At 27.4% G+C, this 26,568-nt stretch overlaps 2 protein-coding genes and 1 non-coding gene across 3 annotated transcripts; 2 read left to right on the top strand and 1 right to left on the bottom strand.

Annotated features, from left to right (window-relative positions):
• Positions 1-688: 688 nt before the first annotated feature.
• Positions 689-3,050, top strand: LOC113862812 (60S ribosomal protein L34). The gene is made up of 4 exons (XM_027496027.1): positions 689-854; positions 998-1,077; positions 2,016-2,125; positions 2,334-3,050. Exons 1-4 carry the CDS (start codon positions 776-778, stop codon positions 2,425-2,427), a joined length of 363 nt encoding a protein of 120 aa, XP_027351828.1. The 5' UTR covers positions 689-775; the 3' UTR covers positions 2,428-3,050.
• A 642-nt stretch (positions 3,051-3,692) lies between these two features.
• On the bottom strand, positions 3,693-3,773 carry TRNAL-CAG. Its single transcript has one exon. It is a non-coding gene; the product is annotated as a tRNA-Leu (tRNA).
• Positions 3,774-21,409: 17,636 nt separating this feature from the next.
• LOC113863578 (transcription factor PRE6-like) lies at positions 21,410-22,390 on the top strand. Its single transcript, XM_027497210.1, has 2 exons — positions 21,410-21,532; positions 22,235-22,390. The coding sequence occupies exons 1-2, from the start codon at positions 21,410-21,412 to the stop codon at positions 22,388-22,390; spliced, it is 279 nt and encodes a 92-aa protein (XP_027353011.1).
• The last annotated feature ends 4,178 nt before the right edge of the window (positions 22,391-26,568 follow it).

Here is a 26,568-nt window from a genome sequence, read left to right as displayed (position 1 = left end):
AAACATGGTAAGATGTAAAATAATATTTAACATTTGAGATAAAAAAAAATATAAATTATATTTAATTGACAAAATTACTCTTATATCAAAATTACCAAAATTTTGATAAAAGTTAATTTAACCTTTTGAATTTTTATATTATATATATATATAAACATTTTTAAAAACAAAAAATAATTTTGTGTATAAATTATATTAAAATTTTCATTTTTAATAATAATCTTATTAAATTTTTTTTTATAATGAATTATAATTGAAGCAAAAAATTATAAAAAATTTATAATTATATATTATAAAATGAATAATATTTTTCTTATTAAAAATGATGTTCATATATACTTTTAAAATTTGCATTATCAAGATTAAACAAGTTAATTTAATAGGATAAGATAAACATAAAAAATATAATAAAACATGATAAATTATTTATCTTATTCTTTTTATTTCTATTTTTTAAGACAATGGGGAATTGGGGGAGAGAATGTGAGAATTTGGGGGAAGACCTCATCTGTGTAAGCGACTACTGCAAAGACATTTTTGGTATTTGTGCCTTTCTTTTAAGTCAAAAATAAAAATATAATTGGGCCGGCAGTATGGCAAGATTTTCAATTTGAACTTAGTATGGTAAAGGCAAATATCAGGCCCAATAAAGAAAGGGATATAGAGAGAGGTATTAGGGTTTTGAGACATTCTTCCATTTATAATACCTAGTGTTCGTTTCGACGCCCCTGTCTCTTTTCTGTAGTTCTAGGTTTCATTTCCATTAACAACCAACATGGTGCAGAGACTAACTTATCGGAAGCGTCACAGTTATGCTACCAAATCCAACCAACACCGGGTTGTTAAAACTCCTGGTATGCTTCCTTTTTTATTTCATTTCTTTTTCCAATTTTTGTGCTTTATTTTGATCTCTCATGTTCCTTCCTTTGTTCCCGAAAACTGATTTTGTTGTTGCTGTTTGATGTTGTAACTGGGTCTAAAAATGGTTTTGTCTCAGGTGGAAAGTTGGTGTACCAGAGCACTAAGAAGAGAGCAAGTGGACCAAAATGCCCTGTCACTGGGAAGAGGATCCAAGGGGTATGTATGTGAATTATATTTGTTTTTTTCGTGGATCAGTTATTGTGAAGAATCTAATTTATATTCTTGAAGACAAGATGTATGTGTTGAGAGATCTGGGGATGCCCTTAATAATGCTTTGTATTATTCTGTGGGTGAAATTGTGTATGTTGTGTCATTTGAAATGGATTAGATTGAAAATTTCTGGGTTGTATTAATTCTGCATTAGTTATGGTTGGATGCCAAATTGACTCGAATCATTTTTTATTGTTAGTGGTATGTGTGTATAAGATATTTGTCGGATATTATTGAGGATAGGTTCCGGGAATGGGATGGAACTGCTTTTTTTTTTTTTAATATATATTATTTGTCTCAGTCATCTGACTGGAATTAGTGTTGTTTATTGATCTCCTGAGGAAGAGATTTATGGATGCAATAATGCTCTTATGCTTTTGGTGTTTGTTGGCAGTCCTAATTCTGAAATAGCAAATTCAACAAATTAATATCAATGAGTTAAGCATCATTTGATGACTGTTTTGCCACTTATCCTGTTGGAGTGTAATCCTCTCCTATCAATTGCTTGTGGGTTATAATTCCGCTTCAAAATTTTCATCTCTTTTTTGCTTTTCCTTGATGTTCTTTGCTCATAACCTGCAGATATACCCATCAATGCATGTGCCAACCTGAAGTTTTCGTGTCCATTTTTCTGTTTTTCTTTCTTCATTTTGACTAAAGGGGTGTTTTGTAGAGTTTATGGAAGTGACTTATAACCTTTCAATACATTCCTTTTATTTCATTTCATGAAGTTTCACAATCAAGCTTTTAGATAAGCTCTCCTTTAGTTAGAACTTGATGAATAAGTGCATAATTAGGTTGTTTAATCAAACACGTCCTAAGTAATGGTAGCGAGCATTGTGCCTTCTCCTATCATGATTTTCTGATCCAGACTTAATCTGCAGATTCCACACTTGAGACCAGCTGAATACAAGAGATCTAGATTGTCTAGGAACCGCAGGACAGTAAACAGGGCCTATGGAGGTGTATTATCTGGAGGAGCCGTTAGAGAAAGGTATGTTACTCGGAAATTCATTAAATGATTGTTTTCAAAATTTCTTAGGACCTGTTTGTGTAGGCATCCAAACCTCCATTCTAGCACAGTTGAAAAGTATCTCCTTCTTACATAACTTGCATTGGGAATTGTGTTAACTATTTTTGTGGAGTTGCTCAAGCAGGCAGTTAGTTGAAGTAAATTTAATGGGTATTTATATTTGGTGTAGGATTATCCGTGCTTTCCTCGTTGAGGAGCAAAAGATTGTGAAGAAGGTATTGAAGATTCAGAAGGCTAAAGAAAAGCAAGCATCCAAGAGTTAATTTGAGTGATTTATGAATGGAAAAAAAAATCCCTTCGTTAAAATTTGTGCTAAAGAATTTTGACTTTGGATGGTGTTAACTATGAATTTGGAACTTAATTTGAAATTGAATTTATGATTCTTGTGTTTTATGTGGTTTAGATTTTACCAATATTCCACACCGCCCCAATTAAATTTTGTGCATGCGTGCACCTTTATATTTTAACCGGTTGTCGCCGAGTGTATGGTTTCATAATGGTTTTCAGGCAATTACTACATTTTGGAGCATTCCATCCCCTGAACACCCACTTCCGTATTATGCATAACGTAAATGGGAACAAAGCTTGGGATTATTTTTACCTACCTATATATTGGGGATTGCAGAACAAGCTAATAGGATTTACGGCCTGATGTGTTATGATTAAGGAAATGAATAGGGAAGGCTTTCGCACAGTTTCTCACTCATCATGGTGGTGGGAGATAAAACAAATTGGATTGTGCATGTTTTATAAAATGTATTTGCTTTTAAGTGAGTATATAGAAAGATCTTTGAAGGATATCACCTGGCAAATACTATTATTGGATTCCTTATTATCAAGGTTAGCGTATAGTTTAACATAAATATAATATGAACAGTTATTTTGGTACGAGTTTTCATTATTTAAATAATCGTGAATGCAAAGTTACCTAAGGTGCGATACTTATGAACTTTTAGGCTTTAAAATCTCATTCTTTTCTCCACCATTGTTTTGTATAATAACGGTGAACTCTTCGATTGTGAGATCATATTTATGCCGATTGACATAATTTTTTCTATTTGATGGTGGCAATGAGATTTGATATTCTGATCCCATGCAAACAACTCAAGACTCTCGTGGAGATAACGGTGTGCTTAAAGTTATATAAAAAACATAGGATTGCCGTTTTACAAATGAACCTTAGATAATGTTGAAAGTTATTTTCCAAATAAACTAGCGCTCACATAGCATTTGTAGGCCTCGATAGTGTTCACAAATGGACCTTCGTAATGTTGAAATTGAGCGTGTTGATAATTTCTTACCCAACTTCTTCTAGGACATTACCTTTTATTAGATTCTGACCCTATTTCCAGTACAAGCACACATGAGAAGCTAAATCAAAGTAGCATAATGCAACTTGTGGGCCAAGGCTATATATGTAGTTATATCCGTATTCATAATACAGGGCCTTTAATTTCATTTGAGAAAACCTTACCATACGTGTTTCGACCGAAAAAATAATAACTTCAACAAAATGGAAAAAAGGAAATGTCAAGAATGGGATTCGAACCCATGCCCTTTCGGACCAGTACCTGAAACCGGCGCCTTAGACCAACTCGGCCATCTTGACTTTTATGCTTAGGCTTGCAAGTGACATTAGAAAAATATTTATTATCCAAATTATTTGTTACTAAATATGACCTGTATTTAATGGATACTACAAAAAATAACTAGGTAAAACTATTAATTGCTACTTTATATTTATATATAATATATTACTAAATGAGCTATCATGATTTGATTCCCCATCAATTTCGTGGAATTCTAATAATTTTAATGGCTAGTCTTATATTTGCTAAGGAAAAGAGGTAACACGAGTCAGAAAAAGTGATGTCAAATGATTTACTTTTGTTTGCTTTTCTTCTATCTTCAAAGAACATAACAGTAGTTGCCATCAACAAATAAATAAATAAATAATTTTCCGGCATTATTAGTTGGAGGGAGCTCTTAATTTTTTTGAGATGATGTTTTATTTTTGGTCATTGGATTTGAACCTGTTCATGATACATATATTCTACTAGCTCTCACCATTGAATTGAGAAATAATGTTCAAGGTAGGCCATTACAGAGTAGAGTAATCCGACATAACTACCAGTGTCAAATTCAATTTATTTTATGACAACTTGGGCTAGTGTATTGCTATAGGCTGTTTTCTATGAAATCAATGGAGGCCCTATGTAAAATGGGACTTGGGCATTTTTTTGTCAAGGGACTTGGCATGCAGAGATGTTATGAGACTGCATTCAAGAGGGAAATAGAGATACAATCAACTAAAAAAGATTAAATAAAAAAAACTAAAAAGTGAATGTAATCGAATATTTTACTATGATAACACTTCTAGATTGAGTTTTATTCTATTTTCTCACAAATATAAGAAAGTGTTATAACTTGATCCGCTGGTTACATAAATCAGTAAAACTTTTTGCGTGGTTAAACGTGCAGTGAAGTAAAATCAAATGCAAAAAAGGTAAACATATATTTTAGATCCAAAAACTATACAAATTTCCTATTTGCTACGGATAATATCAATTTGCTCCTATGAAGAAAATTGAAATCGACTTAGTCTTTCACTCATAATAAGTGATATCAAAATGACCCTTTATTATAGATTGGAAAAATACTAATGATTGAGGTTTTGATTCAATAACGAAATTTGTATCATTTTCCAATTGAGAAATTAAACTAATATCAGTTTTAGTTATTGAGGGTTGAAAATATGACTCTTTTAAAGTGGAAGGTATAAAAAGTGAAAAAAAAATAAAGGTTTATTTATATTGATTTAAAATTAATTAGATTAAAAATATTTAAATTAATAATAAATAAATCCTTACTTTTTACATTTGATAGGCTTGGGATTAAGAACCTCTAAGTCATTTAGTTTGAGTTTATTAAGAACATGTGGGATAGGTTTGAAATAAAAATATGCTTTTTTAATTTGATCTAAACTAAATTCTGATTGTTAAATATGATAAATTAATTCAGCTTATTTAAATTGTAAGTATTACATTTCCGAATGTTAATCCAGTGATTTAAAATTATGCATTTAAACTGGTGAAGTCACCCCATTTAGAAGGGAGTCTTGTGTATAAATTCTGTTGTGTGTAAATTTTTTAAGTGGTAGACCCAAAACAGTGTACAGACTAGTGTTAGGTCATTTAACTTTAAAGACAACTTAACGGCAATTTGTGATTTCTAATCTTGGATTAAAATTAAGAAATATAATTAATACTTGATTTATATTAACTTTTTAAGTTTTCAATATAGCCTTTATTGTTATTTTTCTGTCATTTATAATGTGCAATTGATTAGTAATGTTGTCGTAAGCTTATAATTAAATAGATGAATAATTGTTTTTAAAAGTGAAAAATGAAAAGAAATAGAAAAATTATTTTGTCCATTTTATAAGATAGCATACAGATTAAACAAAAATAATATTTAAATGTATATTAAAATTATTGGTTTTTATAATATAACTTCTATTTTATGGTTCTTGCATTTATTATTAACTCTGTAAAATATATAATTAAAAATAAAGGCATAATTAAGAAAATAACAAGTAAGATTGTATTAAACTTTTAAAAGTGGATAAATAAAATAAAACGAGAATACTTTTTATCTTCTCTAGACAAAAATGTTTTTATTTCTTTCACTAATCGCAGTGAGCATTTGTAATGAATATTTTACCAAACAGTAAATTGCATGCACCTTAAAATTGCATGGACATTACGCTTATGATCGGGTAAGTCTAATAAGGATCTTAATTATAACAACTTTAGACCCAACGGTGAAGAATCGAAAACCAGGGTCAACGAAGACATGCAATGATTTTCTATCCGTTTGTACCCTTAAACACACCAACCGAAAGCTTGAATCTCATGAAGCAGTAGTAGGTAAGAAAACCATCACCAGTAACCAAGTGAGATATTTGCACTAATTTGGGTTGAAGAAAGTTGACGCACGAGTTTAGACAAAATTTAAGTAATTGTCGGATACCCAAAAGCACTTCTCAATCCCATACTTTGCTCTTTTCTTAAAGAAGAAAAAGGACTTATAATTAGGAGAGTGAATGATGATCAAATCTAGTACTCCTAAGCGTGACATTCGTTAATTACAATTTATAATGGATTTGAATTTGGATGAATTTGTCTGAGTTATCTCATAGAATAAATCATTTTATCTTAAATATTAAATTAGTTTTTTATGCATTAAATTTTATTGATTTATTTAAGATGAGATTATTTATCCTATTGAGTTAATGGAGAGTTCCTTCAAATTAAAGTAACTAAATTGCGGAACATTACTTTAAGGGGTTGAGATAAAGCTTATAAAGTACTTTAAAACTTTCCCATATATGTCTCCTTTGGTCTTCAATTGTTTATCATAGATATCAACCAGATTCTAACTTCCAACTTCTTGTCGGATTTAAACAGAGTAATAGTTAGCCCTTTTCAACCATAAAAGGAGAAACAAATGATGGGATTACTTGCACAGTTAAACGGGATTATGCTGCGCTCATATAGCTAGGTATTGAAAGCTTAACTAGAGATTTGTTAAAATATTCATTTTGCTAATTAACAATATCACAAAAGGGTAATTAATTAAAAGAATTAGAGTAAATGGAAAAATAAAATGAAATAAGCTGTATAATATAATAATCATTTCTAATTCCTTCCAAAACAATTTCATTCTACCGAATAACGAGATTAAATAATTCGAAAATTATAATTTGTACAAGGCTAATAATACATTTTTAAAATTTTTAAAAATATATTTGGACGATTATCTTGTAATGTGATAAGTATTAATAAATTTTAATCAACAAAATTAAGTACGTTAAAAAAGTGCATGTTAGATTTAATTATTTTTGTACTTATTATGCTATGAATACTTTCTTTGCTGATAAAAGGTTTAAATTTTATCACTTAAAGTTAATGTTAATAACATTATTAAATACCTTTAAATTTATATTTTGAAATTTTATTTAAATAAAAAATAAAGTGCCTCTAAAAAATTAAAAATATCATAAATCCAATCTTACTATTGATTTAAATATATTCTCAATATAATTTTGACAAAAATTTTATAATTTAATTTCTTAATTAGTATTGATCCCTAAATATTAGTTAGCAATATCTAATTAAAAAAATATACAATGTAATATAGAGGATACAAGTTAGTAATCATTGCATAAAAATTAAGTTTTAAGATAAATTTTTAGAATTTAATAAAATTTATTTTTTATTTAAATAAAATTTCAAAATATAAATTTAAAGGTATTTAATATTTTTTTTCAATATATGTTCTCCTTTTAGTTGTTGAAAATTAATTTAAAGGTATTTAATAATTTTTTTCAATATATGTTCTATTTTTTAACTTGTTACTAGTCTATTAATGTGAAACTTTATTATTAACACTTTTTCTGAAATTTAACTAGTTGTGGTCTAGTTATTTGCATGACAGTTTTAATATGGGCTTGTTACTTAAATATAAAAATTATAAAATACATTACATTAATTTGGTTAATAAGTAAAAAATCACAATAAGTTAATGTTTTTATTTTTATTATTAAATTTTGAATGCAAGCCTAATCTTCTTTTTTGTGTATGGTGAGTTTGCTATTCTTTGTTGAAAGTTTTTTTAAATTTTTTTTACATGTCTATTTATTTATTTATTTATCATTTATCTTATTTTTATTATTTTACTACGTTTGATTTTTTTCTTTCCTATATTTAAACTCATTTAAACTATCTTGTACTAATTAAAAAAGAAAAAAAAAACTTATTTGAATTATCTTTAGACTTGTGCTAATACGGAAGGAGAAAGAAATGAAGAAAAAAAGAAGAAAAATAGAAGAGTCTATTTCTTATGATTATGCATGTTTGTATTGCTAAAAAGTATGAGATTAATTTTAAATTTTATCGTATGTATTGTTTGAATGATTGTTAAATTGTGTTTAGTATTGAGTATGCATACTTAACCTCTTACTATATATTTATATTTATTGTGAATTGTTGAAATATTCTTGATATCTAGCCTCCTTTTATTGTAAGTGTTGTTAGACTTTTTTAATTGATGAATATTAGACTAAAAAATCTTGAATGTATATATAAAAAAAAAAAAAAAACACTTAAATGTCTATTTTTTAGCCATTTTGTTTTTCATTTAATTTTATTTTTCCTTCCAACTTTTTTGCCATATTTTTGGACCAAATTCCAATACGAATATGATGCCTTAAAAATTTAGACTAATGAGTTTTGGTATTTATTTATTTTTAATATTTATATTTTTCATTCAGGTTGACCCCCTTTTTTATCCCAATTTTTTGCCATGCTTTTAGATTCAAGTTTTTTTTTTTTTAAATCAAAATTTGATACCATTAAAGCTTTTATTCAAGTCTGATAATAAATAAATAAGCTTAACATTGAATAACCTATTTATTCAAAATATTTTATAATTTAAATTCATAATTCTATTCCTCATTACAGTGGTTGAACCATTAACAATAAATCATTGAACCAAACCAGAAAATAATTGTTTTCTTATAGTCAAACAGTTCCATTTTTCTTGGAGGCCTCCATAGTTTTTCAAGTCTAACATAAAGAAACTTTAGTCCCACCCTTTTTCCTAAAACCTTGACAATAACAAACTTCTTCCAACATTTACATGTTGTTTTCCTTTCTTCTCTAGTTATTTTCACCACCGGACAAACTACATCCATGTTCTTTTGCTCCCCACATGTTCCATGTCTCTTTCTTCATTTGAACTATCAATATCATCATCTTCGTCATCAACATAACTATGATCATCATTAAAATTGAATCATATATCCATATTCTTACCATTTACATCCAAGCAAATATTTTTACAAGAGAGGTGTTTCCTTTGCAAACCCATCCCAATCGTTGTTGCCAACGAAGATAACTTCTTATCTTTTTTATGTCCATCACTTTTCGATCTTTTATTCTCAACCATGTACTCGTTTATCTTAAGATGTTTCCTCCACAATTGTTTGTATCTTGGAGTCCCTTTCTTGGTTTGTTTTTCTATTATGTGTGAGTAAATCATTCTCTTAAGCAAAAAGTTAAATATAGTAGTGGTTGTTGTTCTCTTTTCATGGTGTAGCACTTTTGCTTGCATTAAAAATGTCGAGCCGAACTTAAAACTTCCAAAAATTAATTTCATTAAGCAAAATTTATAATACATTTCTAATTAGTTGGACTAATTCTCTCAAACATATGCAATTAATATTTGTTTTCATATTTAACTAGCTAGGTTTTGAGTTCTTAGATTATAAATACACAATTATGTACTGATTAATAGATGATTTAACGTTGATTAACGGTGAAATAATTTTTTCACATTTTACATTAATTCATTGCATTTTTTAATCTGATTTTAATAACATCATTCAATATATTTTTATCACTTTTTCATTTTTCATTTTTATTATTTAAAAGGTATATACACTGTTAAGGATGTGAAAAACAAAACACTTTTTATAATAAAATTATTGTAAATATATACATGTATGAATGTCCCCACATACACATGCACCGGTGGTACTATTGACACCGAGGATGCAAACGAAGGACAAGGGAGGGTCTTAGCCGGCTTCAATTTTTAATTTATATATAGAGTTTAGATTTTTAATATAAGAAAAGAGTAAAGTTAAATATATTTCTATTCTTTATAGTTTTAGTCACTGATTATATTTAGTCTTTCATTTAAGAAAAATATGCATTTTTAATTTTAAATTAAAGACTGAAAATGCATAATTTTTATTTTTTAAAGAGAGCAATAGTTTATGAAGAATTAATATTAAATTTTAATAATTTTATAGCAATTAATGAAATTTAATCTAAAAAAAGTATAATCTATGTATTGACGTCGAGTGTTAAACTACGTAAAATGGTACCTGTAATAGTAATTTAAAAATGTAAATTTTATTAATTGAATCATTTGATTTTATCTTGATAATTATTTACTAAAGTTTAAATAATTTAAAAGCTTATAGATATATAATCTATTAATAGACTTAAAATTTAAATATTACATGTTGAAAATTAACAAAAATTTGTAACGAAATAGCAATTGAAAATATATAAATTTTGATAGCTGTTTCTCATTCCATAAAAGTTATATATTCTTATATTTTATCAATATAATTATGTATATTAAATGTTAATTATCTTTATATTTTTGACCCATCAAATAACAAGGCAACATGTTTATTTACTCTATATTTTTTTAAATTTTAAATTTATAAAATTTCATCTGAATTTTTTATTTTATAAAAGTCAAAATCATTCAATTTTACCATTTTATTATTATATAATATGAAATATTAAAAAAATAGTAAATAGAATAAAGACAATGTGTTACGACTAAATAAAATGAAAAGAAGGTTGTTATAAAAATTTTCGTTTTATTGTTGAAATAGATTTCATACGCTTTGTTAGATTTTAATCACGAGTTTAGTTTGATAAACTATAACCGTAAAATATTTTATTTTTAATACTTAAAATCAATTAAAATATTAAAAATATGACTTTTAAAATAGTTATTTAATCCAAGTTTCGAGCTCTCTCTGTACTTTCTAATCTCTAACCCCCTCTTCTCAGAAAATCTCCCAAAAACTTTAACTTTCTTCTGAATTCGAGCTTGGGAACTCAACCAATTAACTCCTGGTGCATTTTTCTGCACCATGGTGCCTATTTGGTGTGTTTTTATGCACCATGGTGCCCTCCATCAGAATCAGTCTCAATATTAGCAGCCGAAAGACGCCAGGAGGAGAGAGACAGGGAACTCTTCCTATTAGTACCCTCTTGATGCGTTTTTATGCACCATGGTGCCTACTTGGTGCATTTTTATGCACCATGGTGCCCTCCTGGTGCGTATAATGTATAAATAAATAAATAAAAATATAAAAGTTATTTATCATTAACATATTTTAATTAAATTATTTAAATATTTAGTTTTTCAAAAATATTTTAAATGTAAACGTTGATCATGAACTACAAATTAGAATTTTTCAATTTATTTCATATAATTAATATATTTTTTTAAAAATAACATTTAGATTATGATTCATTTATAAAATAGTATTTTAATTTTTAAATAAAAATATATTAATAAAATATATTAAATAGATAAGTTACAAACATTAATTTCTCTTGGTGGTATAGGTTTTGTTACTAAGCACGAAGAACCTCAGCCACAGAGGTATCAGTTCTGTCTTATTTTGCTCAATATTTCTTATACTTCTGAGAGTGTTACCGTCCCATCCTTCTTCCTCCAATGTCCGAGTCCAACCAACACCATCACCGGTACCCTCACTCTTTCAACTTCTGTGACATCCTCGCTTTAATTAGCAACCTAATTAGCTTGGGTCAAGATATTGGTTAACTTTATATAAATTATTTTAAATTATAAAGTAAATATTAAAAACTATATAATTATATTTTTTAAAAACCATAAAGACTAAAATTACTGTTACATAGATCATGTTCTTACAAAATAATACACAGATCGATCATTTTTAAAAAATATAAAATTTTTAAAGACTAAAATTAATATTAAAGGCATTATTTTTATTACTGTTTCATATCTGTCTGGTAGTTTGAACGCTATCTTGTATTGTAATAGTGATATCATCACAGCTAGCATATTGCTGCCCTCTTAACAGTGATATGGTTAGGAAGTTGGGTTACATAAGCTGTATTTATATTTTGTAGAATGAAGATAAGCATATGGGCAACCTATCAAACATGGAAAATATAAAAGAGTGATATATTCTAACAGAATGACATTGACAATTGCTGGTTACAATATTTATTAGCTGGACAAACAACACCACTTTCATAATCATATGACTGTTAGATCTAAAGAGTGCAGCTCTCTGCAAGCTGTGATGATCTCTATCATATTGTGTTTCAAATCTAAGTAGCAATTTAGAGTCTTCTGTTCAGCTTAGTTTCATTGATGAAAACTACAGCTTGGCAACTATACAGATGTGTTCACTAGTCTTATGTTTTTAAAATATAGCTAAAAAAAATTACTCACGATAAAATTTGAATGCATCACTTTTTACTTAAATAGATCAACCTCGTATAAAAATAATGTAACAAAACTTTACACTATTAGGTTAACTCTTCAGATTATTTCATAACTTCTGTTTAGTAATGGGATATAAACATGATGGGTGAAATTAATTTGCATGCAATATCATTTTGTTAACTTTTGGAGTTTTCCCCCCTCTTTTTAATCATTAGCAAACTAACCGGTAAACCCACTAAAAAGTGAAGTGAAGTGATTTTTCTAACTTATTTTAAGAGAGAGATAACTTATTCTACTCCACCTCTGAAGGTTAATCGTGAGTTAAGAAAGGTCGGAATGAATTAGTCTATTTTGTCATCTCCCAAAAAATTCATATTCAAATCTTAAGCAAGCTAGTAAGTACTAATGATTCCATCTTCCTTATGCCTTTGCACGAGAGTGTGCTCTTCAAACTTTTAAGTTAAGCATGAACCCACAATAATTTTGTTTTAGAATTTAAGTTAATGATAATTAGCTAGGAGAATGGGAGAGTAACAGGGTTTGACCTCTAACTACTTGTTTATGAAGTCTTTTTTCAACAAAATTTGCACTGTCAAAGACGTAGCTCATTTTATTAGGAAATAATATAGTAAAAATAATAATAAAATCTATTCATTGAAACATATTACAACCTAGACTACTTTATACTTTATTGGCTAGATAAGTTAATTTATTTTTTTAGTTTTATAAATTAAAAAAGTAAAGTTTTATTTACTAACAATTTCTAGCTAATTTTTTTTATAATTTTTTTAATTTGAATAAAAATAAATAGAATCTCACTTTTTTTTCTTACTTTAGAAGAACTCAAACCTTCTTAATTAGTTTATCCACAAAATTAATAAATACATCATTATTGCCATCTCCGCCTGCAGTATAGCGTATACTAGTAATAATTAAGCACATTGTCATCTATTGGTGTGTATGTGCATTTTTTGTTGCAATAAATGTTTTGGCACTTATCTTACCTTAAAAAAGACGAGTGAGGCTTTGACTTACAACTCATGTGATGTGAGTTTGATTTTGCAACACATTTATGAATACGGTTCAAATATCACTTACAGGAATCAATAAATTACAACCTATTAAATGTAAATGTAAGTTAAATAAAAAACTTAAATTAGATGTAAAATTTTTTAGATTTATACCAATATAAGAAAATTCTGTCTTTTATATATATATATATATATATATATATAATTTGATGTAAATAATTAAAGTGAAACATAATCATAATTTAAAGGCTGAATTAATAAAAAATTATATTTTATATAAAATTATTGATATTATAAGAGTTAAAATAAGTTACATCAGTGTAAAGATCAATATAAATTACACCAATGATAAATTATTTAATATATTTGATTTGAGAATTTTATTCTAAAATCAGTCATCAAATTAAAAATTCCTATCATATAAATTACATGTGCTCAATTTTACATAAAATTATTTAATAGCTCATCAAGTATATCAAAATTAACATAATATGCATTCTTAAAATATAGAAAAACAAAAATAAATTTATTAATGTTTTGCATTTATTCAATTTTAACAAAAATTTGCACAAATAATAAGTAGATAAAAATCACATTTTCAAATAAAAGTATTAACAATTTAATTATTTAACTTATACGATATAATTTGATTATCTTATGTACATATATATGGTGCATACTTAAAATAGCAACAGTAAACTTGTGTGTTTATTAATTTGATTTTTACAGTAAAGTTACTGTTATCACAATAATAGCAATAGTAAAACCTAATTGCCGGTTGTTAGCAAAAATGTTAAATTTGTGTACAGTAGATAAAGTGGAAGAAAAGGACTAGAATGGGAGAGGGCCCAGAAAGCCCTTTGAGGGGTCGTCCAACTTGTGCAGCTGCACGTGATGATGCTTTTATGATGATGCTTCATAAACGCATCAAACTCTCAATCTCCGCTATCCTGCATTATATAACTACTGTGGCACTGGGACTCAAAGACATGCCACGTGGCATGTCGTCTGCATAAGGAAAATGGCATGTGATGACCTCAGGGCACACAGGTTCACATAATAAAAAATTAAGGCCTTCTTCATTTTTTATTTTTTTAAAAATGTTTCGAAAAAAAATTTAATACCTATTTTAATTTTTTTTATTATTTATGTTGCCTCATCTTCTTTAATTTACCCTCTTTCAGTTCCTTCTAAAAGTTAGATTTTAAAAAATCAAAAAAATAACTTAAAAAAAGAACACGAAAACACAATCACACACACACACCCTAGCCTTTACCTTACCTCACGCAGCTGTGTCCCTAATTAACAAAGATGAAGAACAACAATTTAGTATGTACATAGAGAGATTGCCGTGAATGTTTACTTAGATTTCGGTTGCTCTCAAATCTGTCAAATCAAACACTTGGATGCTACTTGCATTCTATATGATATATAAGCACTTTTACTTGTTTTCCTTTTGTTCCTCTTAATGATAGGTGCTAATTTCATATAACTTAAGAATTTAAGATGTGATATATTTTTACTAATTGAGGACATTAAAGTCATAATGAATGATCATTTCATCAATTCAGTCCAAGTTAGTGACTGTGGTGCTATAGTGTATTTTGCTTTGGTGTTGACCAATTATTGCATGCCAAGTCAGAACGCAACGCAGTGTTGACTAAATAAAAACCTGATACTCAGGAGTGGTGACCAAAAGAAGTTCTAACAACGGTACTTTCTAAAATGGAAATCTTAAATATTTCGGGAGTAAAATATTTTTTTATTTGTATTATTAAATGTATATGTAATTCATATGAAGTATTATTGTTGTATCATGCTTTTAATATATGTTCAGTAATGTGTACATTTGATATTAACTTTTTTACTTGAAGTGTCACTAAGCTTATATTTTAAGATTGATTCTTTTCAAAAGAACAAGAATTATTAAAGAGAATTTAATAACAAAGTCTTTTTGTATCTACAATTAAGAATTAAATTTTAATTAATATAACTGAATTCAAAACTAAAGCTAATTGAATACTTTAAAATATGAGTATTCTCGATCACACGACACATTGGATTGAACAAGCGGTATGTTAGGCGTATGACGAGTTATTGAGATTGTTTTAACTTTCAACTTAGTTTTGACCAAAGCTCCCTTCCCATATATATTTTCAGCTAGTAACCCCTCATTGGCATTGGACATCGTTGCATGCAACTACTGATAAATATCTCACAAATCAGATTGCAATGTCACGACTCTCTGTAATAGATCATGATCATAAGCTGCTAACCCCCCCCCCCCCCCCCGGCGTTTGATTGTGATTTTTGGAGGTAGATTTTAACTATTGAGTGATGATGTGATGGAGGCTAGCAGGTGGAGCCACAAAGGTGAGGAGCTTAGTGGAACAATGGATGTAGGAGGAGGAGAAGGATAATACAAGTAAATACTTTGGCTAAGGTTTTCAAAGAGGGAAAATGAGAGTGAAATGAGCTCAAAATTTATTATGCAATTAGTGTGTTGATTGACACTGAGTATTAACAAAAATATGTTTTATTTATACGAATACAATATTATTTTAGACTTTTCAGAACAGTCATTTACAAAATAGAATGATATAATTGTTTCTTAATTTTTACTTGTAAAGTAATTTTATGTATAATTATTCTTTAAAGTTATTTTAAAAAGCATTTGCGATATTTTTTTAAGTTATCTTTAAAAAAAATTATATACTAATTATTTTTTAAAATCATTTTTAAAGAGCAACTATGTATTAACTGTTTTTATAAATTAAATTTTAAATACTATAACAATTTCTAATTTATAAACACATATGGAAAGTGTTGTTTAACTCATCACAATATTATGAATTTCTTCTTCATATTCTCTATCATCTCCTTCATCTCTCTCCATTGCAAACAAGGTTCATTCCTTTCACTTCCTTTCACAACCTTAAGTATTTTTCTTACTTCTCTCTTTTTAATTTCTCTGCATAACGAAATATCACATTACTTCAATCTCTTTTTCTATTTACTAGGTAACAATATTGTTGAATTCATTTGAATGAAGATTATTTAGTTAGCGCGTCTAAATCTGAGTTTGAATGTTATAAAGAATCAATTTCTGTTTGCAAGAAAAAACTTATGAAAAAAAATTTTAATTTGAAATTTGTGATTTAAGAGCACTTAGGGAGATACTATGAAAATCACTCTCTAAATAATACTTAAAAAGCAGTTATGTACTATTCTCCAAGTGTATCTAACTTTACATAAAGATATTTGTTAGAATATTTTATACTATTTTCAAAGATAAAGTGCAACCGCTTTCTATTTTTTTTTAGTGTATAATAACTTGATTAAAATTGTTATTAATTTGTTTTTTCACTCATTGCACCAAAGACTCAACCTCATAGGTTAGATCCTATTTTCTTGCTTTTGAATTAATGTAAATGAGATAAGATTAACATTAGTGATAGAATTCTCCTTTTAAATTTTAACATAATGATTTAAGAAACTCTTAGACTTAACATTTTCATTATGAAATTTTAGGTTATTTTATCATGTCCTAGGTTATCTTGAATCTAATACACCATTGCTAGCATTATTATGTCATATGTTATCTTGAATGCTTCCCTGGATAAGGCGTGAGCATTCTAGGCGAGCATGTTCATGGTCTACATCAACATACCCTATGTTTGAGCACTATTCTTTGTCGAGGATGTGCTCAGGAGGATCATGTTTGAGCACGACATATATTCAAGCCTTATGACATCAAAAAATAGAAAATTAAGATTTTTAGAGATCAAATCATATATATATATATATATATATATATATATATATATATATATATTTATTTATTTATTTATTTATTCTACACTATATAAAGCGTTTCACTCTTTCTGTTTAGAATATATTATTATCATTCTTTCTGCTCTCTAAACACCAAAATCCTATACAATTAATCTAAAATTCCCTCTCTTCTGCCTTTCTGAGCATTGCCTCTATGGGTTCTCCAAGACGTGAATTCTTCATCGTAGCATTATGCTTCCATTAGAGCAAATTAATCATAGAGGTTTTGTTTCCTATTATTTGTGATACAGATATTTTTTGTTTATTTCATCTTTATAACTATGTATAAGTAAATATTTTGTCATGGATTTGGAGTAAATTTTTATAATAAAACTTTTTTTAAACCCAGTTTGAATTTATAATATTATTATTATTATTTATCAATTATAATTGCTTATTTGTTATTATTTTTATTTTTGAATTAGTCAATTCAAGAGTTTATCCTAATTAATCAATTGATGAATTACCATATCAATAATAGGTTAATAGGTTAAAACTAAGGTAATTTACAATTAAGAGTTATGAAAATAAATCTATCACTTAATTTTCCAATTTTTAATTAAGTTAATAAATCTAATATTTTTTAATATTTTTGTGTATTTTTTTTTTGCTATTAATATTTTTGTGTATTTTATTACTTCTTATTGTTATTAAGGTATATATAGATGAAAAAGACTATCATTGTTCTATAATCATAATAGTGAATTAGATGATTAGTAATTACTCTAATACAATTAAATATAATTGAATTAGGATACATACAAGTAATTACGAGAATAAAGCGAAATCACAGACTTTAATCCATATCAATCAACTTTGTAATTTATTTTTTTACTTTTTACTTTTTTATAAATTCATATTATTTTTGTATTATTTTTAATCCAAATGTCCTCTACTTCTAAATTTAATTAACATCCGAATAACAATTATAATAAATGGTTGCAAATATAGGCTCTATAGAAATGATATTGGAAATGTTTAAATACTATTTTTTTTTACTATAATCGACAAATACAATTATTTGTAAGTTGAAAATTTTTTAAAATATTAAAATTTGCGAGAAAATTCGTACTTAAATCAATAACTTCTTATCAATTCATTACTTTCTTGGTACATATTCAATACTAGCCAAGAATATTTTGTTTTAATATTTTTTAACTATGCTCTTTAAAATTATTTTTAAATATCTAAGAGTAACACATTTTATTAAAAAAAAATAATATTTATTATATGAACATATAATTTAGTTTTTTTAATAAAAATTAATTTTTTATACTCAAGATCAAATCAAATATTTACTATAAAAAAGATGAGATATGAAAATTAAATAAGAATGAAATATCAAAATAATAAATTGATATAGTATATTATTTTATGATATTTAGTTTTAACTTAAATTCTTCTTATAGAATAAAATTCACACAAATCTATGAAATAGGTTTATTACTTTTAGTTAAATAAAAAAAATTATCTTATCTTATTATTATTTTTAATCCTGTCTACCAAACAAAATTTTTGGATTAGGTTTGGAACCGTATAAACCAGCAACCGTGTAGGATAGCTAGAATGTTTCTCACTGGAGTCAGAGAGAAATGCCACAAATTCATTTAAATGTGTACAAGTGTTGAAACTCAAATTCAGTTTTCTTCCACAATAATTAAAGTTAAAAAAAAAAAAAACACGTTTGGAGGTGAGCTTAATATGAAAATGCCCTAAAATTTTATTAGACTCAAGAATCTCAATTTAATACATACATATTTGATATTTTAACTAAATTAAAAATTTATTAATATGCATTTAATCTTATAATAATTGACATGTATTTATATTATAAATATTTTAGTATCTATTAAAAGTAACGAGGGTATTGTTTGAATTTTTTTTAAAGAAGGTAATTGATAAATTAAGTATTAAATATTTTTAAAATTATAGAAAATTAATTTATTTAATAAGACTTTTATTATGTTGCTTAATAAAAAAATTTATTCCAGCTATTAAATAAATAAAATTAACAGTCATAGAAATAATAAACAAAATAAGTCAAACAACATTAACTATATAAATAAACATATTTCGATTATGCGTGTCTCTCTAGTGTGACACACACAACCTTTTTAATTATTATTAATTCTGACTATTAAAGCCGAAATTAAATTATAAACTAAGTGGATCAGTACAAATGAAGTTAATTGGTTTGCATATATATTTCTGTGAATATTAAATTAAAAATTAAAAATAAAATAATAAAATAAAATTTTGAATATATATATTTGATAGGTAGATAACAGCACTTTAATGAAAGAAGTTGCAACAATTCCGTGAATGTTGTGGCCAGCAGTGTTTTCAAGTACAATCACATGGAATTCTGTGATTTGCGGAGAAAATTTATATGTAGCCCTGAATAGAGGAGCGTCAGTTTTTGATAATCACATGATGATGCTCATAGAGACATATACACGAAGGTCCACTTTGTTAGCTTAAAAGCAAACACTCTCTTATTATCACACTTGAGATCCAACCCAATTTGGGAGCACGCACGGAAGTGAAACCTACGTTCTCTCTCTATATTCAGAAAAGTTCAAAGTAAGTACTCGAATCAACAATTTCTGAGCTTCAGATATTATATGCTAAGTAAAAAAAATACACTTTCTTTTCAAGAGGAATACAAGCTGCTGCAACAATTTATGAGCTTATGGGGTCTATTCTATTCTACTTTTTTTTTCAATTAGTTTTCTTTTGGAGGAGACACTGCATCATTTCAGGGTGAACAGAGAATTATCGAGTTCAAATAACATTTATAGATTACTTACATTTACCTTAAAAAAAAATAGTAGAAGTTTAAGATTCCTATTAAATGCAAAAACTCTGTCTTGCTTCAGAATGTTATAATTTAAATTAGAACTAGATGTGATAAAATATTTTCATCTTCAGTTATATGCATTTTTAAATATGTCTTTATTTAAATTTATTAGAAAATATAATAATTATTTGAATTCTACTTCTAATTTAATGATTTTTGTTTATACTTTTATATTATCACTAGTTATATTTATTAGAACAGATATCTAATCATGGAAACCATTAATAAAGATAATTATATATCATAAATTTATGCTTTATTAAATTGTCAAATTGAGGTCTTATATATTAAATAAATGAATATATTTATTTATTTGGATAATGTGTAAATGAATTTGTTAACCCAAATTTTATAATGAATAAAAATATAAAAAATTAAAGGTATTTTTTTTTATATCTCAATATGATTTGGGAAATCAAAACATACGGACAAGAATTATAAAAATTAAAATAATGAAAAAAATAAAGATAAAGACACACAAACATGCACTTTCAACATAATCTTTAATAAAAAAAAGATATTTGTTTATTTGTAGCCAGTGCTTTTAGAATATAGGTATAAACTCTAAAATTGACTGCCTTCTATTGAAAAAAAAATGTTTTTTATTTATCTTTTAAAATAATATTTATCAATATAATTTTGATAAACTCCTACAAAAATTATATATATAATTAATATAAAAAATAAATAAAACTTTTTATAAATTAAAAATAATTCATAATTCTCTATTTTATACTTATTATTTTATAAGAACTTTTCTAAAAGTTTGTTTAAATTAAGTAATATATACCACTAATCTTTAGTCTCTAAACTACACTCTTATGTGTAAAAAAAAACATATAAAAAGAACTAAGGTATATATGAAATGTAAAAATAATAAATGAAAGATAAAATTCTATCGAAGATTATAAATAATTTGAATATAAAAAAATATTTATTTAAAAATTGAGGATTCGCTGATATGTGAATTGATTTTGGTGTTAATAGTTTCTCATTTCTAAATTTCAAAGACTAGTAAGCCTAGTACCCATGGCTTTTGAATGCAAATGGCCAAATGTTTTCTTGACATCCAACATCACTGTCTACGTTATTGTACTCTCTCTATCTATCTCATGTGTCCTCGTGGTCCTTCCTCTTCCTTAATTATATTTTTCTTATCACTTTCTCAATTCTCACTTACTCTTCTCTTCTTCCCTATATATCCCCTTCTCCTTCTTCCACCCATATATATATACCTTGTTTTTCATTCCTTACTTCCCAAGTTCCAACCAAAGCCATTCATTTTTTGTTTCGTCTTCCTTCCTTCTACTTCTATACATAGATATTACAACTCATCATAAGTATTGAGTTAGAGCTACAAATTTAACTAGGTTCCCACTTCGAAAAAAAAAATATATTTATACACAATTACACCCATTTCTAGCTATGTCTAGCCGAAGGTCCAGGCACCAATCGGGTTCTACAAGGATCTCTGATGACCAAATCATCGACCTTGTTTCCAAGTTGCGTCAACTTGTTCCTGAGATTCGCAATAGGCGATCTGACAAGGTATAATTTCAATTTTCAAAATTCCCTCTCTCTCTCTCTCTACCCTTATGATAATTTATCGATATATTCTCATATTATTTTTCCCAAAAATTTTTGAAGTGGTTCGTTCCTTGACATGGTTTCACGTATGCTGATGAAGATATATCTCAAATTACAAAAACACAATTAAACAACTCAAACAAACAATACTTTTTTGTTTGTTTCTGTGAAGTGATAGAGTAAGATTGTGCTAACGATCATTGGGGCATGGCTCGTGCAGCACATGTCAATCTTGTATTATAATAAACTAGAAGTTCTGGGATAGTCAGAATTTGACCCGTATATTGTGGACGAAGTTCCAAACAAGTTCAAAATCAATACAAATCTCCATAGACTTTAAAGGGTTCCCCATTAATATATATATATATTGCAGAAACCCAGAATAGAAAAAGGATTTTAAAAACAAGGAAAAGAGTCATCAAGTGGTTAGCTTTGACCAACTCATGCATGAAATGAAACTTCCTGTGTGGGCTCAAATAGATTGCATAACAATAAATTTGGAGTAGAGGGTGATAGCATTTTCCTCAGCCACCATGTGTTGGATTCTAATAAGATTCTTCCTTCTCATTCAACGCTACCCATTTCATGCAAAGTACGGCATGTGTATGTGCAGCAGAAAGTGACTCGTAGGTAATGGAGAGATACTGACTTTTTTCAGTGCAGGTTTCAGCGTCTAAGGTCCTACAAGAAACCTGCAACTACATCAGAAGCTTGCACAGAGAGGTGGAGGACTTAAGTGAGAGGTTGTCTCAGTTGTTGACCACAATTGATGCTGATAGTGCTGAGGCTGGTATCATTAGAAGCCTACTTAATCAATAAGTGAGTATTACGATTTTTATTTAATTCGAGTGATATATATAAGAGTGTGTACTTCATTTTAGGTGTGTTGGGAGCCTGAGAGAGTGCAGTTTGAGACTGTACCTTTCATATGGCATGTAGGGCACTTGTTAAATAGCTTTTTTTTTTTTTAAATAAAAATTAAGTACTTGTACTTGTACTTGCTATGTATGTGCCTCTTTTTATGGATGGCCAGAACGTAGCAGTTGATAAATTTATTAAGGTGCTTATTAGTTACTTAGGGGTTTGATGCAGAATTGTAAGAGACGCATATTTGATGAAGAATATATATATTTAATGTTTGTTTATTTTGTGTCAATTAAGAGGTTATGCATGGATTGAACTCGTGCTAAACACTACTCAGTGTAAAGAAAGTTTGTTTATATCTGGATAAAATTGTTAGTTAATGGAGGTTGTAACATGAACAATTTGCAGACCAGTTTTAATTACTTGAGATTGTGTCGGTAAAGTTGGGTTCAAGTTTCTATAATAATGCCTAGACTGAAAGTATTTGACATGAGAGTGATTTGATCTAATGTTGGACGGTTTGTTAAATAATATAGAAATCCACTCTTTTAGACTTTTAGTGTTCAGAAAGAGACACCTAATTGAGACAGATACCCTCAGAAAGTGTCTTCGTTCATAAGTGAAAAGTGAAAGAGAATTTGGAATGTAGTGGTTATTCAAGGAAGCGTGCTTCACTTTCTTTTGCCTATTTTTTTTTGTTGTAACCATTTACTTATATGGTTACTTCATTTTTTATTTTTTATTTTTTATTTTTTATATTTTTTGTAAGCGTGAAGTAGTGGCGTAATTATAGGAAAGTAACAAAAGAATATAAATATGAGTCATTATTTTTTTTATATTTTTTTATATCAGTGTCTTAGATTTAAATGAATCTTTTATAACTATGTAGCATATAACATATCCTATTAGCAAAAAAGAAAAAAGAAAAACCATGTAGCATAGCCTACTTACATGTTTTTTTCAAAATAATATATCAATCGGACATTTCATGTCTCACTTACGCCATTTTAATAGAAGTTTCCTTAGAAAAAAACTTATATTAATTTAATATTTTTGAAACTAAATTACACCTTTTTTGGGTAACGTGTAATTTAAAAAAACTAAACTAATTTAATAAGAAAATGGATATGTATGTTATTAAAAGAAAAGATAAAGTAAATTTAGAATACTATGAAAATAAAATCACTAAAAACATATATAATCTCCGTCCTCAAATCAATTTTACTCATTCAACAGTAAAGTGATCTAGCTTCGTGATAGGAATCAAAGCAAAATCGAGTTATGTATATTTTACTTGTTTACGCTGTCCTAGTCTGTCTTTTCCATTTCTGATTGATAACAGAAAAGAAAAAAAAACTTTTTTGCATTGTAAGAATTTAACGAAAATTGAGAAAAATTATGAGGCATGCATGATGTGATAATTCAGAAGAACCTTTATCTCTTACGGGCGCCTTACCACGATCACAATTACCGAACAACAATTTTGTCATTTGGTGCCTTAGTTTATGAGAATTTTATTTTTATATATAATATTTTTGCACAACTCTAAAATAAGATGAATGATATGATTGGAAGAGTTATTAAAAAAAATGAATAATAAAAGAGGTGTTATAAAACGTGTGTGTTGGAATAGCTTTATCTTTTATCTTACAATGAAAAATGCTGCAATGTCTCCATTATCACCATTGACAATATGCATGATCACCATTCCCATTCATTCTTCTTCATCCACGCTTCACCTGTCAATGCCTTGGCCACCTCTATAACAACGACAACATCTATTCATTATCATGTTTGGTACGATTAATTAACTTCTCATATTTGTTACATCTTTATTATCGCCGACATGACTTAGCTACTTGGCCACCATGACCTTCCACACCATGATAGACTTATTTAACATTGTCACCTTCAAACTCTGATATGTCCGATCATCTTCGTACCTTTTGATGTTTGCCTCACAATTATTGTAATTGGACACAACTCGTGAAAATGCCTTTTTCTTTTGGTCATTACTATAGTGAAAGTGCCTCAAACACCATCCCAATCCCCCCATCATCTTTTTGTTAACATTCTTCATTTCGATCCACAACTAATTAGAGATACCCTCCACCACAATATCAGCAAATTCTCTAAGAATCAACAATTTTTTTAAAAGAAAAAAATTGCTTTTTGCAACAAGTCTTTGATGGAAATACCTGTGCAGAATTTTATTTTTTTTATCCAAATAGATTATTTTTACAAGAAAGTAGCAAATATGCCTTTCCTTTACAAAAAGTAAATTCTACTTTTATACAATGTTTTACACATTTTTATAATAAATTTAGAGAAATAGGGAAAAAGAGTGTGAACTAAGATATATATATATATATATATATATATATATATATATATATATAGAGAGAGAGAGAGAGAGAGAGAGAGAGATGTAATATAAGTTGTATAATTTTATATATGAATATAATATTGTTTTGAAGGAAAAAAAAAGCGAGTTGATATCCATGAAATCATATTTAGTAATACTTGCTAACATACCCACTTTCCCTCATTCTTTAACACTGAAATGCAGTCTATACACACCAATTGTTTGAATGTTTGACAAGTGACAGGGTTTATTGATTGCGCTGCACAAAAATAGAAAATTTATATCTACTCACAAGTAGAAAAATTCTAACCAAATGATATTTTAAGGACACTAGTTTAAAATTTTAAAATAAAGTATTTTATTAAATAACATTAAAGTAGACTTAATATGTTTTAAAATACATTATAACATTATAATATAATTTTCAATAAAAGTTGTATTTGTTAATTCTTTAAATAAGAGCTAACAATTAATCTCTAAATTTGTTTTTAATGATAGACTTTGCATAACAAAAAAAATATTTTTTTAATAACACTGTAAATAGCATACGTATACACCAGATAATTTTACAAATTAATATAAAAAAATGATATATACAACTGGTGCATTATATTATTAATATATGTGATATATCATACTTCTAGTATATATAAACCTCCAAAATTTATGTTAGCAGTTCAATTAGGTTAACCAAAGGAAGCCAAGCAAGTAACCAATGGTTTATAGTTTGTGATGGTATGGCTTCAATCATTTGGAGCACAAATATAATGATCATTTAAAAATTTTACGACTGAATCTTGTTTCTATTTCCTCTGATGTATATGTATTCCATTAGTTTGTCACAAGCTTATTAAATACGTACTCTACCGATCGACTTAATTGAATTTCAATATGATATAACATTTAATTCCAATGGAAAACAAGGGATATATGTATCACATGGAAAGTGCTAGTGTATTCAACCATCAAATTTTTTGACTGGTTGAATAGCCAATGAAACTTTTATTTTTCGGTGCTGAAGTAATTATATTTTTAGCAGAAACAAGGTCGCGTATCATATCTTGCAGCCAAAATCTGGCTTTACTTTGCAAGTTGTATGAAATTGCAATAACACGCTAAGATATTGGTGATAAACAAGTCCTGCAATGACAATAGAAGAAAGGGACTAAACGTTTTTACGAGATCGGGTTGAACCATATGATCCATATACATTGTTGACCCTCTGCAGTTGGAAAATGATACGTGAGAAGTCTTGTGGTCATTCACTGTAAACCTGCCCATATCGATGAACAATGTCAGTCAAGGAATTGATGTGTTTTGGTTGCATTACCACTCGTTTGTAGAGCTTTCAGCCCATGGATTCAAAGTCAAATAACTGAAATTTTGACCATTACAGCATTGATATTCAGATTTTTAATGAAGCATGTAACTGTATTTTTGGCACTGTTTTCCTTGTATTTATATAAAACAATTTGAAAAAGGCTCGCTATTGTTGATTTCTAAAGGACTAGTTATGAAAATGGGGTATTACATAATAAATAAATCATTCATGTTAGCTAATATTTTTATATTCATTTTATATCTTATTGTATTCCCACTATTTCACTCATCATATATTTATTTTATTTTATTATTTCTTCTTATATATCTCTGCCCACTAAAGATTATATACACTCAAAGAATGTAAAAGAACAACGATATTTATACATCTTGGGAAAAATAATTATTTTAGGGATGTATGAATAAAAATAATTATATACAATATTAT

This window comes from Abrus precatorius, unplaced genomic scaffold (genome assembly GCF_003935025.1).
Source record: "Abrus precatorius isolate BTA unplaced genomic scaffold, Abrus_2018 Scaffold3, whole genome shotgun sequence".
Lineage (NCBI taxonomy): Eukaryota > Viridiplantae > Streptophyta > Magnoliopsida > Fabales > Fabaceae > Abrus > Abrus precatorius.
This window is presented reverse-complemented; position numbering and strand designations above follow the sequence as displayed.

What these genes read in the sequence shown, in the direction of transcription:
- LOC113862812 (XM_027496027.1), top strand. Translation starts at nt 776, where the DNA reads ATGGTGCAGAGACTAACTTATCGGAAGCGTCACAGTTATGCTACCAAA. An exon ending in CCGGGTTGTTAAAACTCCTG is followed by an intron (nt 855 to 997) that starts GTATGCTTCCTT and finishes GTTTTGTCTCAG; the next exon opens with GTGGAAAGTTGGTGTACCAG. An exon ending in GGAGGAGCCGTTAGAGAAAG is followed by an intron (nt 2,126 to 2,333) that starts GTATGTTACTCG and finishes TATTTGGTGTAG; the next exon opens with GATTATCCGTGCTTTCCTCG.
- LOC113863578 (XM_027497210.1), top strand. Translation starts at nt 21,410, where the DNA reads ATGTCTAGCCGAAGGTCCAGGCACCAATCGGGTTCTACAAGGATCTCT. An exon ending in GCAATAGGCGATCTGACAAG is followed by an intron (nt 21,533 to 22,234) that starts GTATAATTTCAA and finishes TTTTCAGTGCAG; the next exon opens with GTTTCAGCGTCTAAGGTCCT.